The 14,154-nt window shown below is 36.8% G+C and overlaps 4 protein-coding genes across 8 annotated transcripts; 1 reads left to right on the top strand and 3 right to left on the bottom strand.

The window, feature by feature from the left end:
• Positions 1 to 661: 661 nt before the first annotated feature.
• On the bottom strand, positions 662 to 1,301 carry LOC8272629 (60S ribosomal protein L27). Its single transcript, XM_002513364.4, has one exon. It carries the CDS (start codon positions 1,224 to 1,226, stop codon positions 819 to 821), a length of 408 nt encoding a protein of 135 aa, XP_002513410.1. The 5' UTR covers positions 1,227 to 1,301; the 3' UTR covers positions 662 to 818.
• Positions 1,302 to 1,960: 659 nt separating this feature from the next.
• On the top strand, positions 1,961 to 4,262 carry LOC8272630 (protein Iojap, chloroplastic). The gene is made up of 5 exons (XM_015715742.3): positions 1,961 to 2,301; positions 2,452 to 2,575; positions 3,155 to 3,293; positions 3,380 to 3,468; positions 3,734 to 4,262. The coding sequence occupies exons 1-5, from the start codon at positions 2,071 to 2,073 to the stop codon at positions 3,853 to 3,855; spliced, it is 705 nt and encodes a 234-aa protein (XP_015571228.2). The 5' UTR covers positions 1,961 to 2,070; the 3' UTR covers positions 3,856 to 4,262.
• Positions 4,263 to 4,377: 115 nt separating this feature from the next.
• Positions 4,378 to 8,792, bottom strand: LOC8272631. Of its 2 annotated transcripts, XM_015715737.3 has the most exons (4): positions 7,808 to 8,792; positions 6,513 to 7,605; positions 5,527 to 5,910; positions 4,378 to 5,002 (listed from the first exon to the last, which is right to left on the bottom strand). In XM_015715737.3, coding segments are annotated over exons 2-4 (1,431 nt in total). In that variant the 5' UTR covers positions 7,558 to 7,605; positions 7,808 to 8,792; the 3' UTR covers positions 4,378 to 5,000. The 2 variants fall into 2 exon arrangements, with proteins under 2 accessions (XP_015571223.2, XP_048228560.1); XM_048372603.1 differs by lacking the exon at positions 4,378 to 5,002 and having other exon boundaries at positions 5,383 to 5,910.
• A 136-nt stretch (positions 8,793 to 8,928) lies between these two features.
• Positions 8,929 to 13,712, bottom strand: LOC8272632 (serine/arginine-rich splicing factor SR45). Of its 4 annotated transcripts, none has more exons than XM_015715740.3 (12): positions 13,217 to 13,712; positions 13,032 to 13,100; positions 12,320 to 12,408; positions 12,132 to 12,178; positions 11,973 to 12,053; positions 11,719 to 11,884; positions 11,398 to 11,635; positions 11,247 to 11,300; positions 10,722 to 10,835; positions 9,805 to 9,871; positions 9,680 to 9,720; positions 8,929 to 9,203 (listed from the first exon to the last, which is right to left on the bottom strand). In XM_015715740.3, exons 1-12 carry the CDS (start codon positions 13,453 to 13,455, stop codon positions 9,140 to 9,142), a joined length of 1,269 nt encoding a protein of 422 aa, XP_015571226.2. In that variant the 5' UTR covers positions 13,456 to 13,712; the 3' UTR covers positions 8,929 to 9,139. The 4 variants fall into 4 exon arrangements, with proteins under 4 accessions (XP_015571226.2, XP_015571227.2, XP_015571224.2 ...); XM_015715741.3 differs by having other exon boundaries at positions 9,680 to 9,717; positions 13,217 to 13,711; XM_015715738.3 differs by having other exon boundaries at positions 11,247 to 11,312; positions 13,217 to 13,709.
• Between the last annotated feature and the right edge of the window lie 442 nt (positions 13,713 to 14,154).

Genomic DNA, 14,154 nt, shown 5'->3' with positions numbered 1-14,154 from the left:
CATGGAAAAGTTAACGAAGGATTGAAAGAAAACATAAACTGAAAAAGACAAATCAACAGGACGACCAAGTATTCTAGGTGAATGAATGCCGCCAAGTCAACAAGTAAACGAACCGTTCAGTCAGCCATAACTGCTCACAGATCTAGCTGAAAACAGAACTCAAAAAAGCAATTGACAACATGCATTGGCCACAAAAGCCAGTAATAGGATGGCTGGGTCATACAGGTGAACAGATGTCAACATCAGTAATAAACTAATGAAATGTAAGTCTAAGACTAATCTGTACAAGTGTGTCATCTAATGCAGATGTGCACAACTTTATCAACGCCAAACAACACTAATTCCTGCCAGTTAATATCGAGCAATAATTCCTATAAACACAGCATTTATCATCTTAATACACAATCACAAGCCATTGCAAGTATACTTCAAATAAGCACATGAAAATCTCTCTCTCTCTCTCTCTATATATATATATATATATATATATATATATATATCTACAGAAAATAAATGTTCCTACTTCAAGGCATAAGCAAGAAAAAACACAAAATAGCCGAGCAAAAGCATTTATAAGCAAAATATATGCATATATAACAGTAAACAAACCAATTAAATTAAAAACCAAAGCTGCACGACATCAATTAAAATACCCAGCAAATAAAACCAAATTAATAAGGCTAACCTTCATATCCATTTAAATCAAACTACAATAAAGACGAGAGTCAACATAACAAAATTGCCATATGTTTAAAGCAGACAGAGAAGCTTCACTTAAATAAAAAAACATGCGATAGCAGTAATCCCGTAATCGATCTTTAAAACCTGAGCTTGGAAAAGAACCAACGATTTTTTCCAGTCTTGAACCTGTCCTCGAGCCTTTTCTTGATCTCTTTTGCGGCAGTAACCTTCTTATCCTTAGTAACCAAAGCATCGGGAGTCGCCACATCCTTCAAATCAACATCAAGTGTGTATCTTGTTGGCATCAGATGGCTGTAGTTAACTACCTTCATAAATGCCTTCACACGAGATTTCTTTGCTGTCTTCTTGGCAGAGTCTTTCTTGATCACTTTTGCTGGGTACTTTGATATGCCAGCGACAAGGCAATGCCCATAGGGACGGTCACGTGTTCCATCGTCGAAGGATCTCACGATCACGGCTTTGCGCCCTGCGTAGCGCCCCTGCAGGAGGATCACGGCTTTGTTGGGCTTCAAGAACTTCACCATTTTTGGTTCTTACTGCTGCGACCTGGAAGAGCTTTACTTGTTTATTTGCCGTCTAGGGTTTGGTGTTCGCTATTATTCTGCCTCTTATAGTTGCCAGGATCTGCTAGGGTTTTTTCGGGCCTCCTAAGATTTGAGAATAGTCTTGATAGCTGATGAAAATTACAGGACTGCCACTCCGTTTAAATTTACAGCCCAGCCCAGGTTTCCTGGCGCTTCAGCCCTTTGTCCCTTTCTTTAATGGGTTGGACCTATTGGGTCACATATCCGAATTGCAATGGTATAATTATTAGAATATTCCTTAAAATTGTCTTCAACATATATTTTTGATCCCTGCAGTTTTAAATTTGTAAATTTATAAGTTGAAGTCCAAACTTATCTTTCCAATTAATCAAAGCATGCAGATTTATCAAAGAATACAAATATGAAATTTGAATAGAAAAACTCAAAGCATATTATCGCAAATATATAAAATAGACAGAATATTCTACATTTTTCCTCTTTGTTTAATAATAATGGGGAAAATATTTACATGGTATTTAGTTTTCAAATTTCAATAATCTTAACTAAATGTATTATTTACTTTAGTCATATTGTAAAACTATTTTATTTAAAATCACACCTTTTAATAATTATTTTTTGAACACGCACTTTTTAATAATTATAAAAGGACTGAAAGTGAAAATTTTAAGTAGAAGGGACCCAAATTATATATATTAGAGTCGGGTTTTATATCCGGGTCATACAGTTTTCGAAGAGAGTGGGTGATTATCTTATCTTTTTTATACAAAATCTCCCTCTCTTTTATCATCTATCTATAATTTCTCATACCAAAAACACAAGAATAATGGCAGCGTTTACTCTATTTATCGCCGGTACCGGTGCTGGAACACATTTGTCCGGTGAATTGGGTCATTTTGAATCCAGGCTCTATCCAATTCACAGGAAGCAATCTGGGTGGTTATGGCTTCAGTTGCCACGTTGCAATAGGTCGTGCCAAATACCCAGAACAACAAAGAAGTTGAAATTAAAACCCAGTTTTGCAATTCGAAAAGACTCTGATGATAGCTTCTTCTCGGTATGATGTTTGAGTTGCTTTTGGTTTTTTGCTTAAAGTAATGAACTTTAGTTTCCGTTAAGTTGATTTAGAAATATGAGATTTTGAATTGACATTTATGAGTTTTAAGGTTTTGGTATCTGAGGTCAAAAGTGATAAATGTGATTGCAGAATGTAGAAGATACTGATGAAATGCTTGATGAATTGTTTAATAAATACGGAAAGGTGGTTTTTAGGACTAATGACCAAAAGCCTCCCACTGCTGATGTTGATGATGATGCTGAAAGCATGTCATGTATGTATTTGCTTCTCTTTTAAGTGCGCTTTTGTTATGTTTTTTTTTATTAATCTTCATTCATCAATTCATAAATTGTACTTTTTTAAAAACAATAATTTTAAAACTTTAGTGTTATTGGTAAATAAACACAATAATCTAATCCTAATTGGTATTGCTGTTGATTTTATTGTTGTAATGTGGTTACTACGAAATTAGCCTCTTAAAAATTAAACTATTGACATAAGTTGAGATTTATGATCCAAGCTGGGTTTTAATTGTATCTGAGTGAGTGTTGTAAGTTACTTGAAGGTCAGTAGTAATATTAGTTTCTTTTTTTTGCATTACCAGAAGAAATTCTTTACTTTTTCTACATTTTCCAAATTGATACCGCCCAGTTGTGATATCTTCCAATTCGATTGATGAAGTTTGGTTTCTTTGTTCTCTAGTTTAAAGTAATTTGTTTGCTTTCAAAGTTTAACAGTTTCTTATCGTGCATGGTGAAACAGCATACTATAGTTATGCATACACCCATCATTGTACTTGTAGTCCTTAAAACTTAAATTTGATCATCTCATGGCTTTCTTTTCTCTTTGATAGTTGCTGTGGCAATGGCCAAGGTTGCAAGTGATGTTAAGGCTGGAGATATAAGAGTCCTCTTTGTAAAGCCTCTCGTGTATTGGACTCGATTTTTTATCATTGCAACAGCCTTTTCACGCCCTCAGATAGATGCTATTGCGTATGAAACTTTTAGTGTCGTGTTATTTAGATGTAAAAGAAATTGGAGCTAATTTAATAGATGAGCTGATAGTATGCACTTTGTAGGTCAAGAATCAGAGATCTTGCTGAGAAGAAGTATGGAAGAGTTCCATCAGGGGATACCAAACCTAACTCATGGACCCTCTTAGATTTCGGTAAGGCCTATGGAATGATGACCCATCAGCTTTTGTTTATCATGAAACTACTAGATGCTAACAACTTAATTTTGCAGCTGTAATTAGCACTCACATCCCATTTCTGGAAGAAGTTAAGAAGGATTCATTTTCTATTGTCATCTGGCTTATTTTTTTCGCTCTATGTTTGTCTTTTCTCAACTGATTATTCTTTTGGTGGGTCGGGGTTAATCATTTTATGAACCTTGTTGAAGAGTTTCTAATCCATGTAGGCGTTGACATTCAGGTGATGTGGTAATCCATATATTTCTTCCTGAGCAAAGAGCGTTTTACAACTTGGAAGAATTTTATGGCAATGCAACGCCCATTGAACTCCCTTTTGAGAACCAACCTCCATTTAGCAGTTAATGGATTTTTCGTGTGTGAGGAGCTAAAAGCCTCCATGGTGGCTACATGGCGCCAAAGGCTGGATTGTTAATGAGGCAATTTCAACTGTGCCTGGATATGTATTCAGAGGCCTGGTGTGGTCAATTAGGTAGTTTTCTTGCTAGAGATAGCAATTGCTGATCTACGAAGCAGGACTGGCTCTGGTTTCAACATATGTTGGTACTATGGCTCCGCATCACTTGTTGCAGAAGATAGTTGGTGAATTGCCTGTGCATTAGTCCACCTTGTAATATTAAAGCTGGAACACATAGCTCTGTAAATCTTTTTGCAGTTCTTAGTTATTGAGAAGTTCCATGGGCAAGCTTCATCGTTAATTATGCATTTGACAATCATAATGAATAATTTACAAACACCAATTAAAGGTTCAAGAGTTTGTGAAATGAGATATTTTGATCGAGCTCCTGAGCAAATGGAAAGACAAACTCATTCTCTTGTCAAAAGACCAGTATCATACCAACTAAAATGGAAAACGTAGGGCAAACCTGACACTGAATGGCAGCGCTCATAAATTATATACTGCTAAACTGAACATGAACAAGAACAAGAACACAACCGGACTGTTAATAATTAGAATCTGCCAAGGTCTAGCAATCAAGATTTGTACAGACCTGAGGCAGCTACAGAAATTAACGAGTGAACAGATTCTAGTGAATTAGACGTTGGAAAGATTTTGTCAGTGAATGTGACTCCACGGTTCCTCTTTTTTTTTTTTGTACAATCTCGAAACTGTAATTTCCTCCTTATTCATTTAAAACTAAAAGCTTTTTCTACTAATTCAGAATCTGGAGAATTATGGAAATTGCTGCATCAAGCCTGCATCAGCTGCCATGAAATGAGGCGCAGATTGATAGCTCTCCTTTATGGCTTCAAATCTACACAAGGTTGTTATTTTCCATTTCCTCTAAGATACTGCTTTATGCTCTTCAAAGAGCACATTGAAAAGGAAACAAAGTGAAGAAAATAAACTACTTTATGGAACTGACTACAATATGCAATCACAAGCTGCTTAAACCCACAACTGAGAATAAACCATGCAGATAAATTCTCTCAAACATAGCTAGAAGCTGACCAGGGATCACTCCATACCGGAAAATATGGAAACTGATTCCTGCACAAACAAGTATGCAGACATCATTTATCAGAAAACAAAGGTAGATATATACATTTATCGCTGTGAATGTGACTGGTGTGGGAATTTATAAAGGAGATGAAAATAATTATGATAAAAAGAACAGATTTCTGATGAAAAGGCATGCTGGTCGGTATCATCCCTTATTAGCACCAAATTTAGCTATGAAAGAGCAAAGAAAGGTCACCAGCAAATTCCCACAATAAACCTGTTTCCACTTGCACATCATTAAACTTATGAAGTTATAGCATATTATAGTGTTGTGCTACCATATAGATCTAATTTTACAATTCAGGCGACGCAAGCATACACCAATACTCTTAACAGAACCCTGAAAGTGTTAGCATCATAATTCATAATACTCTAGAAGATCCCTAGGAGATTGATATATTGATGTTTGTGAGTGCATGTGTTGATGTTTATGTATAAGGCCTTAAGCATAAGAGAGATTGCTATAAAAGAGACATGATTGTATGCAAATCGAGCTTGAAGAGGTGAGTTACAGTTACAATTGGCCGACTGTTGACTGCCTTGTCCAGGTTCAGTTAGACTTAACTCCATACCATGAGTTGCTGTCCACCCAGGCTCATATGCTTCGAGAAAACCAATCTTAGCCTTGTTAGGCAGATCATGAGGATGAACAAATGGCACTCCAGGAGGCCATCCAATCTCCAATCTAATATTGGAACATGGGCTATCCAGGGAATGAATGTGATTCTCACACTCCTTCAGGCTGCAGAATCTTAGCTTGATCCCCTTCTTATCTGCAATGTCCTGAACCCTTTCCTTGAGAACTCTCTGGGCCTCAAGCCTTAGCCTCTTTGAAGGTGGCAGCGGTTTGCATCTTGAATTGTTCTTCCTTCTCCTCATCATGGGCTTCATAGATCCTGTACCAGCATGTCATCGATCCAAGGACCTGCTGTTATAAACTTCTGCTAAGGACTACTTGAATAGCAAAATAAATGTGAAAAAGAACCCAAAAGAAAGCGGGCCAAAATGATTGATTTGACAAATTTCACTTTTCTATCATATGAGAGAGAGAGAGAGAGAGAGAGAGAGAGAGAGAGAGAGAGAAATTTCCTATGATTTTAAATCTGAAAGAGATCCTTCATTTTGAATTAAAGTAGTCCATCATATTTTAAACCAGAAAAATTGAAAAGTCACACAGTTCAGTTTCATTAAATGAGAATTGAGGAATAACAGAAATAATCTCTAGCTATCTGCAATTTAAGTTAATAATGAAACATAAAAAATAGATCAGAATGAAGGCCCAAAATGAAATGAGTTTGCACAGTAAGTCATAATGATGAGAGATAAGGAAGGCCCGATAATTATAAAAGATCAACTGACTAAAAGAATTTCTCTTTTCAAAAAAAAAAAAAATTGTATGTCTTGAAGTGCACATGCTAGCCTATAGTAGTCAGGAGGACAGCAATGGCATGTAGACTAGATAAGCAATCAAAACAAAAATGTAGTGGATGCTTCTTACCATCATGAGATGTTGGAAAATTGAAACTCTGGAAGCAATTTCTGTTAAAGAGCTGATCAGTTGGGTGAGATCTCTGCATGAAATCGTCCACCGATACTGGTAGCTGGAACTGAGCTTCAACCCCATGACCAGCTGCTCTCATCTCTGAACAACTGAGACTGGTCATAGACTTGGGCATAAGTTTAAAAGCCAAAGAACAGCGTCCATGCATGTTCCCTTGCATGTTATTAATCTCTGTTCTATGCAATGCAGGGTTGATATAACCTGCAGTAGCCTGGTATAAGGCAAGTCCAGGGTAAACAACAACTTCTTGAGGACCAAGATCTCCATCCAAAAGAACCCACCGACCATGAAAATCTCTAACATGTAAACCTGCCTTATCTGACTTAACAAGAGATATAAGGCTCTTATCGACTTGATTCTCATGATCAGGATACATAACAAGCTGACCGTCCTCCTGAGCAGTTAAATTATGATGTTGTGCATTCTGAAATGATGGTCTAGCATGACAACAAACAGACAACACCGAAGATGATATTTCTCGATTTCTCAAAGGAACATTATCGAGTATTTCAGTAAACGGAGAACTACGTAAGTTTAAATAGAAACTAATAGCATCGAGTATATCCCTAGCGGCCTTTCCAAGCAATGAGAATATATCAGGCAATCCAGCAGGAGGAATCTCCATAGCATTATTCAGCTCAGTAGGAGTTAAACCAGGTCTATAATCATAAGTTTCATGCCAAGATTGAGGATCAGCATAATAACCAGATGTTTTGCACCATTCACGAGAATCACTAATCATATCTGCAGATGATGGGTATGATGATGATCTTTGATGAAAATAGAGTCTAGCAGAATCCAAACCAGATCTTAAAAGGGCACCATCACTAGCAGAGAACTGAATGATAACAGCAGAATATTGAGCAAGCGATTGTGATAGAGCGGAGACTGATAATTTGTAAGAATCAGAAGGCAAGCCTTCACTTGGAATAAGATCACTTAGCTTTACGCGACCCAGAGATGGCAGGCCATTGCCTGCCATGAAATACCCACTATTATCTGAGCTTGTACGGTAAGCCAGAAGATATTACTGCATTATCAAGATTAAAAATCCAAAGTTCATCTTGTTAGAAAGAACAGAGTCATGTTTTAATCATTTCTTGAAGTTAATTATCGAGTAAAAAAGAAGAAAAAAAAAAAAAAGAACTAGTGTAAACTTAGGTACGAAAATAAATTTTTTCTGGCATCTATCTACGTTGATGCTGATTAGGGAAAGAGGAGAAAGAACTAACCTTTAGAAGATGTCGAAGGATAATCTGGGGAAGCAAATGTGAAATTTGGTAAAACTGTGACTAGGGTTTGGACAGAGCTCTTGCAGAAACCAGAACTGTAGTGTTGGGATCCTTCCTTTAAATTAGTTATTCTACCCATCCATTTTCTTCTTATTTTCTTAAGAAAATTCTTTTTGGTGATGTATCCTTACTCTTTTACTGTGTCCGTTCTTCCGATTTTCATGCCAAACAATAGTAGAGCAGACATATCTTAAATAATGTACACTTAATGGCGGGTGTAATCGGGTTTGGATTAGCTTGTATCGGGTTTCATATTATTTTGGTTGGTCATTTCGATTTTCGGGTGGTTTTGATCTCTGCTCATTCTGGTACCCGTTGTTTGAGCTCGAGCTTGCTTTTGGGTCCATTTGGATTATTGCCGATAGTTAACTTTGTTTTCTTTTTTTCCTCAACTTGAAATATCATTCATTCTTGGGCTTTAGCCCACTCAAAGCAGAGGCAAACCAAAACCAGCTTTTCTCACCATAGTGCCAAGATGTGAGATTGCGGTTAAGAAATTTATTTTCACAACCATGATACCAAGACGCTTTTTTTGCAATCAATAATCTCTTCAATGGCGTGTAATCAAATGAGGCACATAATGAGATTGGGATATCACCATATTTATTGAAAACCTCAATGCCAAACGTAGCAGCTTAAAACGACGACTTCACCGTTATCGTAACTGCAGTTCACTGCCACTATTGTTTCTTCTGAATGTAATAGCGTTGCGGTACTAGAAACTTGCCACTCGAGCACATCCAGTGATTTCCAACCATCCAATGACCATAGGATCTCCAAAGGGGCAAGGCTAGCTAGCAATTAAAACTTTACTAAAGAATAAATTTTAACTAGTAGATTCTAGGACAGGGCTAGTCCTTGATAGCAGTTCCAGCAAAGTGCATGTTACAAATGCTAAAATCGCACTTATATCAAATTCAAATAGTCAGGTCAAATACATCCACGCAAAAGAACCACAGCCCACATGCAGCCTCATCAACGCAGCAGGAACACATCAGCATGAATTTCATCAACCGCTTTGGTAAAACTAAAGAGCACTCTACACTAAATTAAACACAATGTAATCAAAATGCATTTAAATATTTTTTCCTGCTAGTATTTATGAGCAACGTAGCACACAAAGCATGGACTCTCTTAAGCAACAGATATAATCCTGGAAAACAATACCCCATTACATAAGGAAGGAAGGAAAGTATTTTACCACACTGACAAAGTATCTTTAAAAGATTACATCATTCACAACTATCAAGTTTGGGGTACAGCAACTACTACCTATGGTTTACGGGGTGGTGAACTGCTACTGCTACTGTTGCTAGTGCTTCTTCCTCGCAGAGGCCTACACCAGAAGCATGTCTTTGTTACTTTAAAAAAAAAAATTCAAAAAAGGAAAGAAAAGAATTAAGAACTAGAACCAAGAAAGACTAAAACCGTCATAAGAGAACTATCACAGCAAACAAAAAGACCAACAGAATTGTTAACCATGCCTCCTTGAAAAGAGTGCCAGAAGAAAAATTGATGCAGTTGTAAGTGGCAATGGTCCAAATTTCAACCTAGCACACATGATTTTCACCATTCCAATCTCAAATTTTTCATTAAAGCAATCAAAGCCTAGCACTATCTCTAAAAGAACAAAATCCAAAAATAAAAAATAAAAATTCAGAAGGAACTGTCTAGCAAGGACATCTACATCATGTGTTAGCCACGCCACAAGTACCTTTATCTCATGAAAAATAAAATTCAAACAAATGAAATAATATAATCATAGCAACTTTTTATGCATGCGAGCATAAATATAGATATTGAAATCAGTACCTTCTAGGACTACGGCTCCTTGATATCTTGCGAGTAACCTGCTGCAATAGAACAGATAAGATCATTATAAAAGTGAAGAAAATGCAAATTTATCACATAATAGTCAAAAGAAAAAGAGACAAAACCTTGCGAGGACTAGGTGATCCAGAATAGGATGATGACCTCCCACGCCTTGCAGCAGGTGCTCGGCCTCTGTTAAACAATGTAAAACATGCTCAGAATGTTATTTAGCAACACGAGACAATGTAACAGTACAATGCCTGATCCACAATATAAGAAATACAAGCTTACAGAATCTGGTTATCCAACTTCAAGGAAAGTAAGATTATTCATATACTGCAAGCAATAAGGATCAGTTCTTTAATAAGAAGAGGTCTAGATAACTAGTACAAATTTGATGTGCACCCCCCTTCTTATTGTTTAAGTTCTCAACAACACTTCTCATACAATCTAGTCCATCTTAGTTATACAGTAGTTCAGACATTAAAACATGCTCAGAATGTTACTTAGTAACATGAGACAATGTAACAGTACAATGCCTGATCCAGGATATAAGAAATATAAGCTCACAGAATCTGGTTATACAACGTTAAGCAAAGTAGGATTATTCATATACTGCAAGCAATAAGGATCAGTTCATTAATAAGAAGAGGTCTAGAAACTAGTACAAATTTGATGTACACGTTCCTCTCTTTGTTTAGGTTCTCAACAACACTTCTCATACAATCTAGTCCATCTTATTTATACAGTAGTTCAGACATTCCCCCTCCTAATCTAGCTCTGTTACCCACTCCCCGAATATTCCTCTTCCCAACCAAATTAAATGAACTATGCAAAGACAGCCTTTGCATGATCTATAGTTAATTCATTCTAAGAAGTTCCTCCAATTACGCATCTTAATTCAGATTCTTACATAATAAAGTTTCAAGAATCTTAAGCATATAGCATAAATAATTCTGACGAGATAAAGAATAGATAAAATGTCTGATCAACATGATACAGTTAACATAAAAAATCAATGCAACCATGTTCAGAAAGGTACCTCCTTGGTGAAATTGATCTTGAACGCGAGCGAGCAGGCCGACGAATCGGAGAGCGACTACGACGACGAAGGGGAGACCTTCTGGGAGGACTACGGGCTCGTCGAGGAGGTGTGCTGAGGTTAAGGGGGAAATAAGTTGGCCAACAAAGTACAATCAAGTGTAGTTATAATAAACTCAAAATTTGGTTAGAACGGTTAGATTTTTGGCTAAATGTTTTAAGGAATCAATGCCCAAGGTCTCTAATGACCAATAACATAACTAGGGAAAACTGAATTGATACAGCAGATCTTCAAATGCCAAATTGCCGAGCAAATAGAAAGAAAGAAAGAACTAACATCAAGTCTGATGTTTAAATTAGTCCATGCATTGTTTCTCCCACCAGATTTCTGATGTTCATTATTGCAATATCAGTCTCTTACATGCTATACTTTCTCGTTCATTAATGTTCATGGATTATGATCGCTCAAACATATAGTGGAGACATTTCAAGTTTTAAATTTCCAAAATATAATAAGAGACATTACCGTCGCCTTGGAGGAGGAGGAGAACGTCTGCGCACAGGACTACCGCGCATCCTTCTGGGAGAGCCCCTACAAAGTATGATAATTGGTCAACAGCCTTCCAAAAGTACCAATACATGGTGCAAGGAATAGTAGAAAGCACCAGGCAGCCAACCTTGCAGGGGATCTATAACGCCTTGGTGGAGATGGAGAACGTCCTCTAGCTGGTGATGCTGGTCTCCGCCTTGGAGGTGTATCTCCACGACGATAAGGAGAATCCATCCGCCGACGAGCAGGAGGAGAATCTGCACGTCGACGTGGAGGAGAATCAGGAAGACGTCTAGGAGATCCACCTCTCCGTGCAATAGGAGATCTTCTTCGAGGAGATGCTAGAGGTTTCCGATGAGGAGGAGCTGACATCAACAAGATACAATAACTACAAGAAAACAAAGAATGCACAAAAACTTCCACAGCATTAAAATGAAATAAAGCATACATTCTTTTTGCCGTTTTGGCCCATCCTTCTCAACATCAGCACCAGCATTATCAGTTTTGGGAGCATCTCTCTTTGGAGCAGCAGCAATAGGCTTTGGGGGTGGTGAAACCTTCTGTCGCGGAGGTAATGTGAACCTTGCCCGAACAACATTGCCATCAATTTGGGCCTGCACCAAAAGTGATCAAGATATTTCCAGATTTTTTTACTGTTTATAGTATCAACTATATTTCAACATGCATCTTTATAGCAATTACCCCATCCATGTATAGTAAGGCCTTCTCAGCGTCAGTCCGTGTCTTGAACTCAACATATCCATATCCTTTTGGAAGATTAACCTGCTCAGGTGAAACTTGTTATTGCACTAGGAATGAAGAAAAATTAAATGCTATAACTCATATATATTATGTACTTACACTACGGTCCATTGCCAATTCCACATGTATAATTTCACCAAAGTTACCTAAGTAATACAGAAATTGCCAGGTCATGTCAGCATTTCCATACCACTATGGACAGGCTTGAAGAGCAATAAACACAAAGAAATAATCAATTAACCATAATGTCATACTACATCAAGATAAAACAAAGGTGCATGACTTACTGAATATTTCTTTTAAATGGCCCTCATTCACATTCCTGCTAAGGGAGTCGATATGAAGAACAAGAGACTCACGAGTGGGAGAAGCCTTCCTGCAATTAATGCCGTGCATAAAAATGATTTAGAAATGAAAGTTGAAATACGGCTGAGTTACTTCCCAAATTCAGACAAAACACTTGCTTATGACATATATCGATTGCAAAAACATGCAGAATTTCTCGCAATATGCTATTACCGCATTACATAGCATCTTCCCAGTTCTGAGAGAGTAGGAGCCTATCATCTTCATATAAATTTACGCCAGACAATGAGATTTAAATATGAGTCAGAAAGAAAAAGAATATTTGTTCAGAAGTTTATATAACTCAGTATTTTCACATATAAATGTCCTCTTCTTTGAAAAATGCTAAAATTATGAACTGAGATGTTTCTTGAAAAATTTCCGGAGAACATTCTCTTTTCCTTTATAGTTGAACTATAAGAAGTTCACTGGCAAAAATTAACTTTCACATCTAAGATTTATGCAATAACGCCCAAATTAACATCAAAATCAAAATATTCATCGCTTAGACACGATTATGATCATAAAACGTTAACTGTTTATAGCTATGTCATTCTAATATCACTCTATTAATAAACTTTTGAACCACAAACTAAAAAAGCACCAAATTTTTTTTAAAAAAATTGCATAGTTAAGTTAAAAATGTAACATTACCTCGGAGGCGGAGAAGCTTTTCTAGATTGTGGTGGCGGAGAACGGCCTCGCCTAGCTACCTCAGCAGGACTACAGAGAAAACAGGAGAACAATTCTTTTTCTTAAGAAAAAAGAAAAACTTTAAAGAAATTGCAAAATAAAATAATCTAGAGTCTTGGGTCATAAAATTTGTTGCTTTTACATACCTCTTTCTCGGAGGAGGACTGCGGCTACCAGAGCTGAGGCTACGAGAAGGAGACGAGGAAGAGAATGACCTGGAGCGAGAGCGAGAGGACACTGAACGAGAGCGAGAGGTCGAACCTGAACCTGAACCTGAACCCGAGAAAGACCGTGAGCGAGACCTCGACCTCGACCGGGATCGAGAGGATGAGCCTGAGCCGGAGCCAGACGGCGGCGAGGGACGGCCCCGCGCTGGCTTTGCCATGGATATAGGAGCTGCAAACCGGAAAAGAAAACCCTAGATAAACCCCTTTTGGAACGGTGAAAATGGGGAGAAGAAGAAAGGAGTGAGAGTGCGTGGTTTTATTAATTTTTATCTCTTCGTGTGGTTTGGAACCGCGAAAGAAATAGATCTATTTCGGACTTCAGGGTCGATAGAGATCCGGTAGATCCGAATCCTAATACTCTTTTTTCGCGTTTTTTGTCCTATTAAATCGATTACAATTTCATCCTTAAGAACACAATGAAATTCATTACCCTAAAAAAAAATTCTGCTTCTATAAGATATCATTTATATCACTATTTTGAAAATTCTTAAATTATTGATGACCTGTGCCGATATTTTATATAATATTAATGGCATGTGTTTATTTATGTAATCCTTTTTAAAAATTATTTATATGTTAAGTTATATTCTATTATCTACATATGAAACAACTTAGTTTTTTTATTAAATAACTTAAACTTAATGAAATAATTTAAATATATAGTGATATGTTTATATTATGTATATATAATTAAAATATTTTAGTAGTTTATTGATATATTTTATATACATAATATGCAGCAATATATATATTTTTACCTTACTTTAGTTTTTTTATCTAATTTCATAAAATAATAGTCAAAGAAGAGAATTTGAGCTAAAAATGTATAAATGGATTTTAAATTGACTGCGGCTGTA

The sequence above is a fragment of the Ricinus communis genome, chromosome 4 (genome assembly GCF_019578655.1).
Source record: "Ricinus communis isolate WT05 ecotype wild-type chromosome 4, ASM1957865v1, whole genome shotgun sequence".
NCBI lineage: Eukaryota > Viridiplantae > Streptophyta > Magnoliopsida > Malpighiales > Euphorbiaceae > Ricinus > Ricinus communis.
This window is presented reverse-complemented; position numbering and strand designations above follow the sequence as displayed.

Bases quoted from the DNA above. Each gene is read 5' to 3' on its own strand.
- LOC8272632 (XM_015715738.3), bottom strand. From the start codon at position 13,455: ATGGCAAAGCCAGCGCGGGGCCGTCCCTCGCCGCCGTCTGGCTCCGGC. The intron at 13,101-13,216 runs GTATGTAAAAGC...TTTTCTCTGTAG, and splicing joins AGTCCTCCTCCGAGAAAGAG to TCCTGCTGAGGTAGCTAGGC. The intron at 12,409-13,031 runs GTAATGTTACAT...CATTAATTGCAG, and splicing joins AAAGCTTCTCCGCCTCCGAG to GAAGGCTTCTCCCACTCGTG.
- LOC8272629 (XM_002513364.4), bottom strand. From the start codon at position 1,226: ATGGTGAAGTTCTTGAAGCCCAACAAAGCCGTGATCCTCCTGCAGGGG.
- LOC8272630 (XM_015715742.3), top strand. From the start codon at position 2,071: ATGGCAGCGTTTACTCTATTTATCGCCGGTACCGGTGCTGGAACACAT. The intron at 2,302-2,451 runs GTATGATGTTTG...ATGTGATTGCAG, and splicing joins CTGATGATAGCTTCTTCTCG to AATGTAGAAGATACTGATGA. The intron at 3,469-3,733 runs GTAAGGCCTATG...GTTGACATTCAG, and splicing joins ATGGACCCTCTTAGATTTCG to GTGATGTGGTAATCCATATA.
- LOC8272631 (XM_048372603.1), bottom strand. From the start codon at position 7,557: ATGGCAGGCAATGGCCTGCCATCTCTGGGTCGCGTAAAGCTAAGTGAT. The intron at 5,911-6,512 runs GTAAGAAGCATC...ATGCTGGTACAG, and splicing joins TTTTCCAACATCTCATGATG to GATCTATGAAGCCCATGATG.